Below are 15,404 nucleotides of genomic sequence, written 5' to 3' on the forward strand. Positions count from 1 at the left end.
TTACTGACCCCAAAATATTTGAACCTTCTTGATCATACACCTTTTTTATTTATGTTATTTTATTTTCCTTTTTTTATTTTTATTTTTTCCAATAATGTTGCTAGCAATAAATGTAATACTTTCAGAATTTCCGGCTACTTTTGAATGTGGAGCTATAGAGAAAACAGCATGCTTTTTGCCTGCATAATGATGTAGGCCTATGGCATCTACCAGCAGGGGCTTAAAGAGATAGTTCATCCAAAAATGAGTTGTTCCAAACCTGTGTGAATTTCTATCTTCTCCTGAACACAAAGGAAGATATTTTGAAGAATGTCAGTAACCAAACAGTTGTGGGGCACAATTCTTCATTCTTCAACATTCTTCAAAATATATATATTTTTGAGTTCAACAGAAGAAAGAAATTCATACAGGTTTTAAATAACTTAAGGGTGAGTAAACTATGACATAATGTTCATTTTTGGGTGAACTATCCCTTTAAGATCACCAGCCAAACCCTGCCCGCTGCAATGTGCCAGCGGAAACCCCACAGAAATGAGCTTGTTCCTCTTGCATTAGAGGAGGTTGAAAAGTGCTTTACAGTTGAAATTAAACGATGTTTTGTAGTTAACTGCACTATGACTCTAATGGCATTCTATAGCACAATAATATAATATTATTGTGCTATAGAATGCCATTAGATATAGCATGCAGAGAAAATTGCTGTCACTTTAGAAATATTTCCTTATTAGATAGGCCTACTTCAGCTCCAAAAATAGCAAATTATGACAACATTTTAGGGTGAAATATATACTTTTTTAAAATAGGCTACTTAATTTAGAATGTACAACCTACTGTATTGTAGCCTATGTATTGTACAGTTTTAGGAAATGTTTATTTATTTATTTTATTTTATTATATATATATATATTTATAGAACTACACCATTTTTTTCAGTCTACGAACTACACACAACGTGACAATATGCAACAGGCACGTTGGGTACGCCTGAATGTGATTGGCCGTTTTGAAGCACGTGACGCATTTTCTTAAACCTGATTGGCTGATTCATATGAACAGGACGTTGTTGCCAGATGGACAAGGACAACCAGATGCGTTAGAAGTAGCACTCTCTCATGTCCAGAAAATACACATACAAATACACATTTGAAATTCAGTAATATTTATATACAGATGTATCGTTGATTAGTGGCTGTAAAAAGACGTTTATTTTAAGGTCCATTCAGGTGCTTTCAGGTTCCTTCACAGCGGAAGAATATTTGCGTCGTTTTAACGTGCGGTAAGGAGCGAAGTTTGAACATTTCAGTAACGTTACAATAGAAACAAATATTAGATGCAACATTTCTATATCTAAACTAGTTGTAGTTTTGTTGGAGGCTACACAGTAGGATAAAACAATGCAAATATGTAATGTTTCTTATCGTGCCTGATGTTTTGAGATGTTAACAGACGTGTATAAAGTATATCTCTCCTGTCCAGGGCCAGTTCCATAAACATAGCTGCTAAATGTAAACAATAAAACTCAACTTACCGTATAATTATGTGTGGTTAGGATAATTAAACTTAGATGCTGTGAGTTTGAAGTATTGTATATTATATTAATATCTGTTGTAAGAACTAGTCTGATCAACTGACGTTAGCAATGTAGCGGGGGCTAACTTAATCAGTCTTACTTTTCAGAACAATCTACCTTTTATGTAACAGACTTAAAAAAGTTATGACTAGTCTTGAAGAGTGGAAGATCTTGTGATCTTACTATCTGAAGTTTCAGTATGACAGTCTCTTATCTTCAGTTCATTTATTTACTCAGATCTCATTTCTTATGTACTGGACTCAAGCATGGAGGATACTGAAGCCATGGACAGCAGACCACCACTGGCAGCCCTGTCTCCCTCTCGGCAGAACACTGAAGCTGCCGGAGATGTGGATTTCTCCAAACTCACTCCTTCACAGTTTGGCATATCAACAGACAGCTTCTTATCGTCATCCCAGATTAAAGGTTAGCAAAAATAAACTTGATTTAAATGGGTTAGTTCACCCAAAAATGAAAATTCTGTCATTAATTACTCACCCTCATGTTGTTCAAAACCTGTAAGACTTTCGTTCATCTTCTGAACACAAATGAAGATCTTTTTAATGAAATCTGAGAGCTCTCTGTTCCTCCATTGACAGATACACAACTACCACTTTGATGCTTCGAAAAGGTCATAGAGCTCGCTTCAAGAGATTGATAGTTCATAAAACGAATACATATGAGCGGTTTAGTCCAAATTTTATTAAGAGACTCAATCACTTTATATGATGAACAGATTGAATTCAGGCTTTTATTAAAGATCTTTTATAAAAAAAAGATCTTCATTTGTGTTCTGAAGATGGACGAAAGTCTTACCGGTTTGGAACGACATGAGGGAGAGTAATTAATGACAGAATTTTCATTTTTGGGTGAACTATCCCTGCCTTATATATATGCCTTGTGAACTTTTTGTTCAGTTAATGCCTTTTATTGTTACATATTTATTATTTATCATCATTTTCTGTACAATGTTATTTTATTTTGCACAATTTTACCCTATGCAGTTCTGTCTTGTCAGTGAAGCACACTAAATGAATTTGAAATGTAGCTGAAAGCACACTTTTCATGCTGAGTTATCTCCTCAGATAAGTCCAGAGTGGCTCAACTGAAGGCTAGGAGGAGGTCCACGATTGGGGTCCGGGGATCTCCAGAAACAAACTCTCTTATCTGCTTCAGAGCCAGACAAGCTGCAAAAACACCTCCTCGAACACCACAGGTAGATGCATGGTCTAATACAGCTGTTTTTGCTTTAGGAACCAGATTTGACATTGATCAAGTGGTGACCTAACACAGTACCAAAGTGTTTATCAAACAAAAGTAAGCATAATTGATTTAATCATTAAATGGCTTCTCAAGCAAAAACAAAAAAATGTAGGGACTTGATTTTGTCCATCATGAATTGATTGGATGGTTGTGATTTCCTGTTGCTGTGATCTCATATGTGAGTAACAGGTTGTCCCGCCCTCGCGCCAGTAAACACATCATCAGAGAAAAGATGTCATTGCTAGAGGGAGGGGACGTTATTTTGATTAAAGATTATGAGGGCACATGAAAGAAAAGAAAAGAAAAGATGTGCATAGATAAGTCATTTATAATAAATACTGCAATATTCCATAAAAATAAGAATTGTCAATTTTGATTTCATTGAATTTTGTGAATGCAAAAGTGATTTTCCACCCTAACACATTGAATAAACACTGAGCAAGAACTGTACAAGTATAGTAAGCCAAATTATTAGTGACATAAATGTGTGACAGAATACCATATAGTTTGATTAGACACACAGCCCTTTACATCAACAACAAAAGATATGTGCCCATTTAATTTGCTATCCAAAATGTATAATTATATGATTATTTGATTAAGCATCACTTTATCCCTCAATGCCTACAAACCTGTCAGGACAGACTTGCGATCCATTTATGGGACACGACCCACCAGTTAAGATCTTCTGGTGTAATACAACATGAATGTGTTTCAAAGAGTGAGCCACATTGTTTAACGTCATTATGATGATGATGATGATGAAGGTTGTTTGCATTTTTCTTTATCTGCTGTAACTTTGTGCCCTCTCCTCATGAAGCTTTTGCAGGGGAGTCCGTTTCTTTTACGCTGTGACTCTCTGAAGAAGAAGATGGCTGCTTTCCAGTGTCTGATGGAGGAGGAGGACGAAGAGGATGAACAGAAGAAAAATGCGAAAAGTACTTTGGCTAAATATTCTAGGAACGGTCAGTCTCTCCTCAAACTGTTAGTTGCTGCCAACGTAAAAACAGAATGTCTTTCAGATGCAGGCTTGTAGGACCAGATGAAATTGTGAAGTTATTAAGAGAATGTCATACTGTCATTGCTTGCCATTTCCAGCCAATAGAACTTATTCAGAAAAAGCAGGCACCATAATAAATTTGACGCAATTTGATTTCCTCCATTGATCCCAGTTAGAGCACAGCAAGATGATGTGCAGAATGAATCAACTGAAGCTTATGAGCCTTAGAATAAATGCTTACATTTCAGAGGGCTTTCACTGTTCATAAAAAGACTGAATAAGCATATCCAGTCTTCCAGTTTGAATAATTTGTGATAATTTCAGGTTTTGACACTATGAATATGTAAGTTTTATTTAAATGTTAACAAGGAATATAGGGTTGTGCGATATAGTTTAATAAATTATCACGATATAATGTTTCATATCGTTCGGTATCGATATTATTGACATTTTTTATAACCTTAAATTTTTTAAGACAAGTAGAAAAGTTTGAATTTAAACCTCTGTTTTTTTATTTATTATTATTTATCTACATTATAAAGGCAAACAACAAATTAGGCTATATTTTAGCAGTGAAAAACAAAAATAAATGTAAACAAAAATATCTTTATGTAAATATTAAGATAAAAAGTAAGTGTTAAATAAACTCTTGAATTTAAATAAAATGTTACAAAATGTGTGCAATGTAAATGTGGAAAAATCAAGGCAAACTTTGCGGTAGATCAACATGTAATAAGGGGTGTAACGGTTCACAAAATTCACATTTCGCTTAGATAGCCTACGACACAGTGGTGTCACGGTTAGGTACGTTTTCGATACAGCAAAAAGAAAGAAATGCCAGAGAAATTTCCTTGATTTAAATTTAATTTTTAATATTTATTAAAATAAATTATTTTTAAATAAGTGTGGGTTTTCCTACATCTTGAAAGCAGCGCTAAGAGATCCAGTAAAGAAAGCATTTGAATTCCCCACTGAAGTAAAAACATCGCTGCGAGATCTAGTGAGAAGCATTCAAATATCTCCGTTATTAACGGATCAAACAGCGCTGACGTGTAAACCAGGAGAAACATTGTGCCATGAATGAACTAGACATAGGCTTTAATTCCACAGATCAGCAACATTCACCATGGATTTTGATCAAGATCGGCTCGCGCTGCACTGACATTGATGGTCCAAACGGATAAACGGTCCATGAAGCGCAGTTTCGTTCCGCTTTCTTTACATTTGCCATTTGATGTTGGGCAACGTATGCGCGCGCATTTTAATGAAAATATCGAGCACTATATCGACATTTTTTTTTATATCGTTACAGACAATGGTGTACCATTGATAAATACCGATAACGTTTTATCGCCCAGACCTAAAGGAATATCAGTACAGTTCTTTCAATACTATCTCATTTTTAAAACTTGGAAGGTTGAATGCTATTGAACGTTATAATAACTCCTCTGAAATATGACCATGTTTATATTAAAGTTTATAAGCAGCTGTTTTTCTTTTGATTTATATGTCAGCGATAGGATTCTGTCTTACATGCTGTGCTTTAACTGGAATCAGTAATAGGATTCAAATCATTAGAAGCAGTTCTTATTTCTACAGAGTTTTCTTTCTCTGTGTGGCTTCCATACATTTTTGGTCAGCTACTATTGAGATTAGCAATTGCTGATTCACTGCAATTTTAAAATGAGCATAGATAAATTATGTTCTTATGTAGCATGACCTGTTTTTACTAAATGTCATCTTGGGCCATTATCTCGATGAGGACATCTCTTTCTGCTACTGTCTGTCCTGTAGGAAAGGAGAACACGCTGACTAAGCAAAGTCAATTCTCTTCGATGACGCCGCCGCCTCCCTCTAAGAAACGCTGCTGGGCCCCACCAGTGGAGTGTGAGGACAAGATTACTGAGACGCCACTCCCCTACCCCACTTTCACAATACAACAGGAGCAAGGGGTAAACATATCAGCATTTAACGGCACCATGTTTGATATTCGATATACAGTTTATCATCTGTTAAATTGCCATTAGCAGATAAAGTGGCACAGGTAAAGTGCTGACAACGCAACCAATGGACGCTACACTAACTCGAACAGACTTTGCGGTCACTATTATTAGTCTGGTGGTGTTCCTGTAGTCAGCGTTGTGTTCTTCTGTTTTTCTATGATTATAGGTGAATTGCTCTGACTCTCAAAACCAGAGGTCTCTATCAGGTGTGGATTCAGATGCAAAGAATGAGCTTTTGTCTTTACCCATGCTGTCAAAACCAGATGTTAAGCCAGCAGGTAAGGGAACTTCACCATGGCAGCGTTTATTTGATCAAAAATACAGGAAAAACAGTCATATTGTGAAAAATAATTACAATTTAAAATAACGGTTTTCTATTTTAATATATTTTTAAATGTAATGCATTCCTGTGATGCAAAGCTGAATTTTCAGCATCATTACTCCAGTCTTCAGTGTCACATGATCCTTTAGAAATAATTTTAATTTGCTGATTTGGTATGCAAGAAACATTTCTTAATGGTCCTAATGGTGACTGTTTTTTTTTATTTTGGAGACTAGGATATATATTTTTTTCAAGATTCTTTGATAAATAGTTAAAAGAACAGCATTTATTTGACATTGTATTATATATACATTAGAGAGATGCGCAGGTCAGCTCTAGTCACCCGAATCCGCTGTAAAAAAAAAAAAAATTATATATTATCCACCGATAAATATCTGTGATATTCTATATTATCTATGATATTCTTTGATTTAGATATCCGCACCCGATTGTCACATTACAATTATTCAAATTCTCAGTGTTAACCTGGTGATATGGTAGCATATTACACTAAAGTAGGCTAATTTTATATGAACGTTTATTTAAAACAAAAGTTGATCTTTGGCGAAAAAAAACAAAACAATTAATGGCCTAAACCAGGGGTCGGCAACCTATATGGCACACGAAGGGGTAATTGCTGGCACGCGAGTAAAAGCGAGAGATGTTGAGGCTATTTATTTAATTCAGAAAAAGGACATCGCACCATACAGATCCACATTTTGAGGTAAACATTCATCATAGTAACACAGCTTGTTTCACTGCCAGCGAGTATTTTATTTTTCATTTTTTTAAAGGGGTGGTTAATTATGATTTCACTTTTCTAACTTTAGTTAGTGTGTAATGTTGCTGTTAGAACATAAACAACATCTGCAAAGTTGCAACGCTCAAAGTTCAAACCAAGGGACGATATTTGCTTTTAAAGAAATAGTTTTTTAAGGACTACAGCAAACGGCAACAAACTACATAACATTCCTCCCGGGTTAGTGACATCACTAACCCTAAAATGTATATAAACCCTGCCCCCGGGAACACGCAGTCCATGTTGAGAAGAGGAAGAGTTGTAGTACAGCATATTTGTCTGCTCAAGCTGTCGCGTCCGTCTTTTCACATGCAATACAGTACATAACACAAATGCAATATCATGTCACTCTGTAGGCATCTTACAACAGTTCCCACACAAGCGACTTTATAGATTATCATGACAGAATATGCTAATTGAAGATAGTTAACTCCACATCAGCAACATAAATTCATCAACTAACCATTCAGAAATGTCCTGTTGCATCCCGCATGTTGTTTCCATCATTGTCTGACTCCAGTTTAGACATAAATGGCATAACATTTTAGTGTGTGTCTTTGTGAGGTAATCGGAGCTACTAACACACACACAAGCTCTTGAAGCTCCGCCCTCTTTGCCGGGAGCAGCAGCTCATTTGCATTTAAAGGGACACACGCGAAACAATGTGTTTTTACTGACCCTCAAAAAGGGACAATTTTAACATGCTGTAAAAAATTATCTGTTGGGTATTTGAGCTAAAACTTCAAATACACACTCTGGGGACAACAGAGACTTATTTTACATATTGTAAAAGGGGGCATTATACCACCCCTTTAAGTTGCCAGTCACCGCCAGCATTTTTGATCATTTTCACCAAATTTTCATGGCCCCCACAATATTTTGTTGTATGAATATATGAACATGCAATATATCAAAAGAAAGAACATGCGCTCTGCTTTTAAACGAACCAAAAAAACAACAACAACAACGTTTTATTCTAGCTTCATGCATTCTGTTTTTATTTTCACTTGAATTTGGGTAAGTTTGCATGAATTTGAACAAATTAAAACACATTTTATGGAAAAAACTCCTATCAGAATAATTTCTCTTAAGCTTGTGTATATTTTTAGTTAAAGCTGTCAAGTAAAGAAATGTCTTATGTTAGGTGCCTTTGTGTTTTATATAATGACCACTAGGAGGTTCTCTAGGCCATTGGTTCCCAACCTTTTTTCCAGGAGACACCTACATTCAAACATTCAAAATCCTTAACGACCTGCAGCAGCTGCAGAAGGATTTTGATTTACAGCCTAAATGTTTTATTAAATGATAAACCTAATCATTTCCAGCCTTTAAACCATTTTTAAGAAACAGGATGAGTCAAAATGATTCTTTTATCCGTTCATTTAAAGATTCTAGATGCCTTATCCGAATTGTGTACATTTTTAAAATGCACATTAGCTTATTTTCCATTAACTAAATTTACAACAGTACATTAAAATGTGGTCTGAGTTTTACAAACAAAAACCGCAGACAGACTGAGTGAAAATGTAAATCCCCTCTCTGTCAGTAGGTGGCGCTTATAGAGACAGAGCGCATTTAGGCCACGCCCACACCGGGAAACAATCCAACCGTCTCCATTGACTCGTGCTCTGCACTGCTGCTTGAACTGAGGATCTACAGCGATTTATCATATTTAAGAGCGTCAAAACGAGAATGTCATGTTTTCATAGTCCATTGATTTCTTTATTTAAAAGATCAATGAATATTTGATAATAAAAATTTATTATATGACCCTTTAATCCATTTCTTTATTTATGGTTCAGGTTCATTTTGTTTTAAATTCTAAACTCAAGAAATCTTTTTTTCTTTTTTTTTTAAAGATGATAACATGGGCTCCTCCATGCGCAAGAAGAAGCGCGTTCGTTTTGGGGCACCGCTCTCTCCAGAGTTCTTTGACAAAACCCTGCCTCCCAGTACCCCACTGCAAAAAGGAGGCACCCCAATGTGTCCTCCATCATCTACGGGACTTAAACGCTCTCTGCTGAAGACCCCTCAACGATCTGATGCCCCTCTTCCCCAACCTGACTTCAACAGTCCCCAGTTCAATGGAGCTTCTCCTGTCCTTGTTACTGACAGACGCAGTGCTGGACTGTTGTACAGTGATGAAGTATTTGAAGAGATCGAAAAGGTTTGACACTTGCCAGCTTCTCCAAACTAACTTATCTGATTGTAGATTAATCATGTCAGTGGCTTGTGAGTTTATTCCGTCATTGCACTCAGGCTCCTTCCTCTATAAAGTTATGTATTGATGGTGAGTTTTTGTGCCTTTCTCCAATCCATCTTCTCAGATAAGTTTTCCCAGTATGGAGGAAGAGTCTCCCTCACACAAGCCTTCAGAGAACTGCAAATGTGAGTTATGAAATGATTTTGAACAGAAGGAAAGTTTCTCTTCGGTCTGTATTCTAATCGTGTATGTAAAACTGTAGATGTACTCTCTGCTGAGGATCCACGGCAGCCTCAGGCCGAAGACTCTGAAGTTATGAACGCTGCTTTTCAAGAGGAAGATGATAAACCATCAAATTCACAGACAGAGGAAATACTGCCATGTCCCACTAGTGATCAGCCACTGGCTCTCTCCGTCTGCAGTGAGTTCAACTTTCTTCCACTTTTTTTTTTTTTTAGCATGCTCTCTTTCTCGCCCTTAAAGGGATAGTTCACTTTGAAATTAAATTTTGGTATGTTTTAGCTTACCTGAAGGGCATCCAAGATGTAGGTGTCTTTTTTTCCTCAGTAGTTTCAATTTTGATATTTTAGGTCAAACCGTTCTTGTCTGTCAGTCATATAATGCAGGTCTGCGGTCACTGTCTCAAAACAGCATGCACAAGTCCAAATTAAAACAATTCCCCATCGTCCAAATGAAACAATTCCCCATCGTAAGTACACTTTGATGGCCTAAGACACGAAACGAGCGGTTTGTGTGAGAAAACGAACCGTATTTATATAGTTTTTGCCTCTTCAACAAAGCCGCGTCCAACTGATCTGACGGCGCGGGCGGGTATAGATATATACACTGATGTCGCCTTGGCTAATGAACTGCAATAGCGAAGGCGACATCTAGTGCTAGTGTTTCTATACCCGCACGCGGGCGGATATAGATATAGAAACACTAGATGTCGCCTTCGCTATTGCAGTTCATTAGCCAAGGCGACATCAGTGTATATATCTATACCCGCCCGCGCCGTCAGATCAGTTGGACGCGGCTTTGTTCAAGAGGCAAAAACTATATAAATACGGTTCGTTTTCTCACACACACCGCTCGTTTCGTGTCTTAGGCCATCAAAGTGTACTTACGATGGGGAATTGTTTCATTTGGACGATGGGGAATTGTTTTAATTTGGACTTGTGCATGCTCTTTGAGACAGTGACCATAAACCTGCATTATATGACTGACAGACAAGAACGGTTTGACCTAAAAATATCAAAATTGAAACTACTGCGGAAAAAAAGACACCTACATCTTGGATGCCCTTCAGGTAAGCTAAAACATACCAAAATTTAATTTCAAAGTGAACTATCTCTTTAATAAATTCATACCAGTTTTTATTTCTCTTTGCTAAAAAAAAAGCAAAATAGGATAAAGATTATGAGAGCTCAGTGCAGAAATAGAAGTCTACTGTTCTTCTAATACATTTACAACACATCTGTTTTTATCTGTTCATGTCATTTTTCTCCCGTTTTTGTGTTAGCTTTAATATTCAATCATTATAAATTTCTTACAGATTCTGCAAGGAGAATGTAAACTTAGGAGCAGAAATGCATTGTTTAAATATTTCTTAACTTTAGCTGTTAGACTCTTATGTACTAATTAAATGTATTTCAGAAAAGTGCATCAGTATGTATTTAGTTAGTTTATAACATTTGACACTCATGTTTCTTGTCAGCAGTAGAGGTTGACCAGGAGTCAGAGTCTTCTGCCATCTCTGAAAAGACATGTTCATCTAACTCCAGCACTAAACCAACTCACTCTCGCAGTAGAAAAAGAAAGGTGAGGACTCATATCTACAAATCACTTCTTTCAAACTGTCCATTTTGATGGATCAGTTCAAAGAACAGATTAAGCTCTTTATCACTCAGAAGAGTTTGTAATAAACACTTTGTGACCAAGTGTACTTTGTAATATCTATATATTTGTATATTGGTAGATTTTTTCTTCCCTGTCTGTACTTTATTTTGATTTAGAGGTTTTTTTTACTGTGAGAGAGTTCTTTGAACCAGGCTTTTATTTATTTATTCAGTCAGAGAAACCATAATTTGAAACAGCCACTGTTGCCATTTCAATGTTGCATTTTTCTAAAATAAAAATTCTTCCCAAATGGTATTATCAGCACAAAATTTGATCTTTTTGACTTTTATGTTCTTTTTCATTTTAAACTCATTATAAAACTTTATTTCTAAGTTAGAAAATCCCAGATTTTCAGTGTGCTTTTAGGCTTTATATTGAAGAACATCAGAAGGCTGAAAAATATATAATTTCACTCATCAGCTCTGTTCTGTTCCTTTATTTCAGCAACCAGGGGAGATTGAGACTGAGAAAAGAAGAAGCTCGCGTACTGCAGCAGCTTCTGCTTCAGGAAAGATGAAGGTATGAAGCTTAAAAAGTGGATTTATAAGCTGACATGTGATGAGTCTTGGTGAACGGGGGCTTTTTAAGCTCTGATTATTAACACTGGCATCAAACTGACATTGAGCCTGAAATAATAACACTAATGTGACTTGGACTTAGCATTTGGTATATAAATAGCATGATGTGTGATTTCATACGTCTAGAGCCTTTGAGCACATTTGTGTGAACTCTGTCCATGTTCCTCACTGCAGTTTTTTTCTTCTTTTTTTCTTGTTTCTTTTTTTCTCAGAAGACGTCAGGAGTAAATAAACGATTTGGCAATAAGGTGAATCGTTCTCTGTACGGGAAAAGAGACTATGCTTCAAAAAACCCTCTGCTCAGCCCCATATTTGAGACAATGTCTACCAGTCTCAGCAACACACCAACACAAACCCAATCAGGAAAACTAACAGGTACTCTTGTCCAAGTGTTTCATTTATGATTCAGCCCATTTTTTTCATCCATGCCATCACCAATGGACTGATTAATCTAAATTAGATTCATCTTCTGCAGATTAAGACTGATGAGTACATTGCACAAAAATATGTTCTGTTATCTATTCACCTTCATGTGTATGACGTTTGGGGTCAGTAAGATTTTTTTTTTTATTATTATATAGAATTATAGTTTTATTCAACAAGGATGCGTTAAATTGCATTTCTTTCTTTTGGGAGACAATAACTTTATTTATCGTGCACTTTCAACTTTACAACTTTGTAGAACGTTTACATTCACAAACAGCTATATTATACACTACATGAAAGGGAATATAAATAAACACATAATAGGGGCATTTTAAAATTTGTTGGATGATCTATCCATTTAAGCCCTCTCAAACAAATATTCTGAATTAACTTTGTTAACACAGAACTATATTATATTGGCATTTTGAACAACTAATGTTAAAGGTATTACTCTCTTCCCACACAGATGGAGAGCAAGACAGCATTCAGACACCCAACCCCATGGTAATTCTGGGTACTCGCAGTACACAGACCAATGAGAACGAGCAAACGTTGAGCTCCTCTGTGATAGACACCACTGACAACCAACCAGATTTGAACGCGGCTTATTTGGAACCCTCAGTCGACACTCAGAGTCCCGCAAGAAGAGTAAACTCGGGGTCAAAGACTTCCAAGGCCAAACGCGATTCAGGGAGGCCTGAGCGCCAACGTCGTAGCTCAGGCGCAGCCAAGAGAAAGGAGCTCGGCAATACAGCTATTAACTCCAATACTGAATCAGATTATGAAACTGGGAAACAAGATGCTGAGAGCCAAAACCCAAATGAATCTGCAGGTTTGAGCCCAATGTACCAAGACAGTTCTGATAGGCCAGTGCGTCATGAAGTTGAGGGCTCCGAGAATGAGGAAATTGAGGCTTTGAACATCTATGTGGTACCAAATGAAGACTCCAAAACCACTGAGAGGTTAGAGCAAAAAACACCACGTAATAAAAGACGTGGACGTGTCCAAACAGTGCTGAAAAGTCCTTGTGTAAAGGTCGATGTCGACGAGAGTGGTCAATCAGAGCGAATTACTGTTGGCATGTCAGAGAGCAACGCTGGACCTAAAGATCCTAGTTTGGCCCCCTGGCAGCAGGATGACTTCAACATCGACGACATCTTGAAACCTGTGGCGAAGAGTCGAGGTTCAGTGCGACGCAGCCTGAGGAACCGGAGGAGCGTGGACCTGCAGGCTGTGGGCCTGGCCTGGGTGGACCACACGTCCCCGGAGCTGAGTAAAGTGGCTCGGAGAAGGACGCGCGGAAGACTCAGCGGAGTGACGGAACCACTCTTCTTTCAGGCCTCTGAGGAACCAACACCAAACTTGGGAGAATAACTGACATCAATCATTTGTGTCAGTAGCGGTTTACTGTCGAATAAACTTTTAATGAAAATTTTACTCTTTTCTCTTATATGTATTGTTTTAAATGAATGAGTTTATGGATGAAAATTGCCTCTTATTAAGAAGATTGTATAATTGTTAGATTACTTCTGCTCATTAAATCTTCATTTAGATGAAGGATCCTGTTTGAATGGGATTTTCCCGTGGCGATCATTTTGTTTTACATAAATGGCTATCCCAGGACAAGGTTTTTTTTTTTTTTTTTTTCGTTTACTGTATATTTGTCTGCTTCACAATTCAGTAGTTCAAAACAATATTTGCATCTGAACCTTCTTTTCCATTGGCACTATTTGTCATTAGCATCACTTTTGAAACAAGTTATGGGGCCTGCTTTAAATTTTACATGGATGAATGTTATGAAAACATGACTGGATCATATTTCAACCCAAAATCAAGAGAATTTTTTGTGTGTGTGTGTGTTTTGTGACATTTATTTTCATAACAGGTAAGCACATTTCTCATTACCGTAATGCATTTCGTTATTCTAATTACTAATATACAGTAGTTAGTTATACAGTAATTAATACAAGAACTGTTTTTAAAAACAATTTAAAAAAGCTTTTGCAGTACAGTTCAAATGCATAACTTTGTGTGTATATTGTAGTTTATATTTAATTTACAGAGCTATATATATTTTTTTTTTTAAAGGCTTTGTGTTTATTTTGCATTAACGAAATGTTCAGAAATTTGAATGGTTCTAAAATATTTTTCGTTTCAGGTTTTTTTGGGGTGTGCAGTATGGTCTAGAGTCCAGACATGTTCTTGACATTTGATTTAATGTATGAAGCACATACTGTAAAATTGCAGTCAGTCATTTCTAAAAACAATTTGGAAAAAGAGTGTAACAATCTTTTGATGCTTAATGTCTGATTCCCTCAGTGGGGTTTAAACTGACACTGTTCACAGTTGTGTACTACACCTGTAATTGAGTTCGTGCTGCAAAAAGAGCCAACTTTGTTTAAAGCTAATGGACGATTCAGAGGGGAACTTATGAAAGAATAGAGCACAATAGGGCTTCAATAGAGTTATTTATTTACAACAGTTCTATTTACGGTTTCAGTTTACCACAAAACTCAGTACAACGTGGAAATAATTACGATAGCCATTGATTCATAGCCTTGATTCAGCTGTGTTTGTTTACTAAGACTCGCATTATGTTTTATGTGAATCAATCCTCAGCAGTGCTGCTGTTGTCGAAATAGCACTGCAACCGCCTTTAAATATTTATGTTCTGTAGTCAGTCTCCAGTTTCAGAGATCCAGGGGCATTATTTGAACATGGACTTACACCTTTGCTGTACGTGATCAATAGCTCGATACATCGTTATTCCAATGCAGCTTAAGAGGTTTTTTTTACTTTTAGTTTAAGCTCTTAAAATGGCAATTCATGTTGGGTCTGGCCAGGCAGTTTTCTTGTAGTAATAGAACACTGCCATCTAGTGGAGGCGATAAGTAAGGCTATCACATGCTCGCACAGGCTATTCACACAAATTGTATTCGACGACACAGGATAAAAACGTTCTTTTTTTGAGAATGCATGTTTTGATCACAGAGTATTACTTTACCCGAATTTAAGAATAACTACAATCACTTTACATGAGTTTACAATGTCCAAACCATGAGGTTTTTATTTATTTATTTATTATTTCCTCGTAACCTGCCTTGCGACTAGGCTACAACAAATCAGTTAATTGATAGTGATTAGACATTTCGGCCTGGTTTCACAGACTGGGCTTAGATTAAGCCAGGATTAGGCGTTAGTTTAATTAGGACATTCGGGTTATTGTATTTATTATGTGCTCTTTTTGACCTTCAGGGTTAACATGTTCCCTTGAACGTCTGACGTTAAGCACTCGTGGTAGTGATGTTTGCGCGTGTGTGTGTGTGCTAGTGTTGGGGTTA

The 15,404-nt window shown here is 36.7% G+C and overlaps 1 protein-coding gene across 9 annotated transcripts; it reads left to right on the forward strand.

Annotated features, from left to right (window-relative positions):
* Positions 1-976: 976 nt before the first annotated feature.
* cdca2 (cell division cycle associated 2) lies at positions 977-13,634 on the forward strand. 9 transcript variants are annotated; one of them, XM_084413042.1, is made up of 13 exons: positions 977-1,276; positions 1,808-1,996; positions 2,656-2,786; positions 3,654-3,798; positions 5,628-5,785; positions 6,003-6,114; positions 8,817-9,124; positions 9,285-9,345; positions 9,423-9,581; positions 10,881-10,981; positions 11,504-11,578; positions 11,850-12,012; positions 12,530-13,634. In XM_084413042.1, the coding sequence occupies exons 2-13, from the start codon at positions 1,837-1,839 to the stop codon at positions 13,435-13,437; spliced, it is 2,481 nt and encodes an 826-aa protein (XP_084269168.1). In that variant the 5' UTR covers positions 977-1,276; positions 1,808-1,836; the 3' UTR covers positions 13,438-13,634. The 9 variants fall into 9 exon arrangements, with proteins under 9 accessions (XP_084269168.1, XP_084269171.1, XP_084269166.1 ...); XM_084413045.1 differs by having other exon boundaries at positions 1,051-1,276; positions 1,836-1,996; positions 10,878-10,981; positions 11,853-12,012; XM_084413040.1 differs by having other exon boundaries at positions 1,060-1,276; positions 10,878-10,981.
* Positions 13,635-15,404: the final 1,770 nt, after the last annotated feature.

Source organism: Rutilus rutilus (genome assembly GCF_951802725.1).
Source record: "Rutilus rutilus genome assembly, chromosome: 7".
NCBI lineage: Eukaryota > Metazoa > Chordata > Actinopteri > Cypriniformes > Leuciscidae > Rutilus > Rutilus rutilus.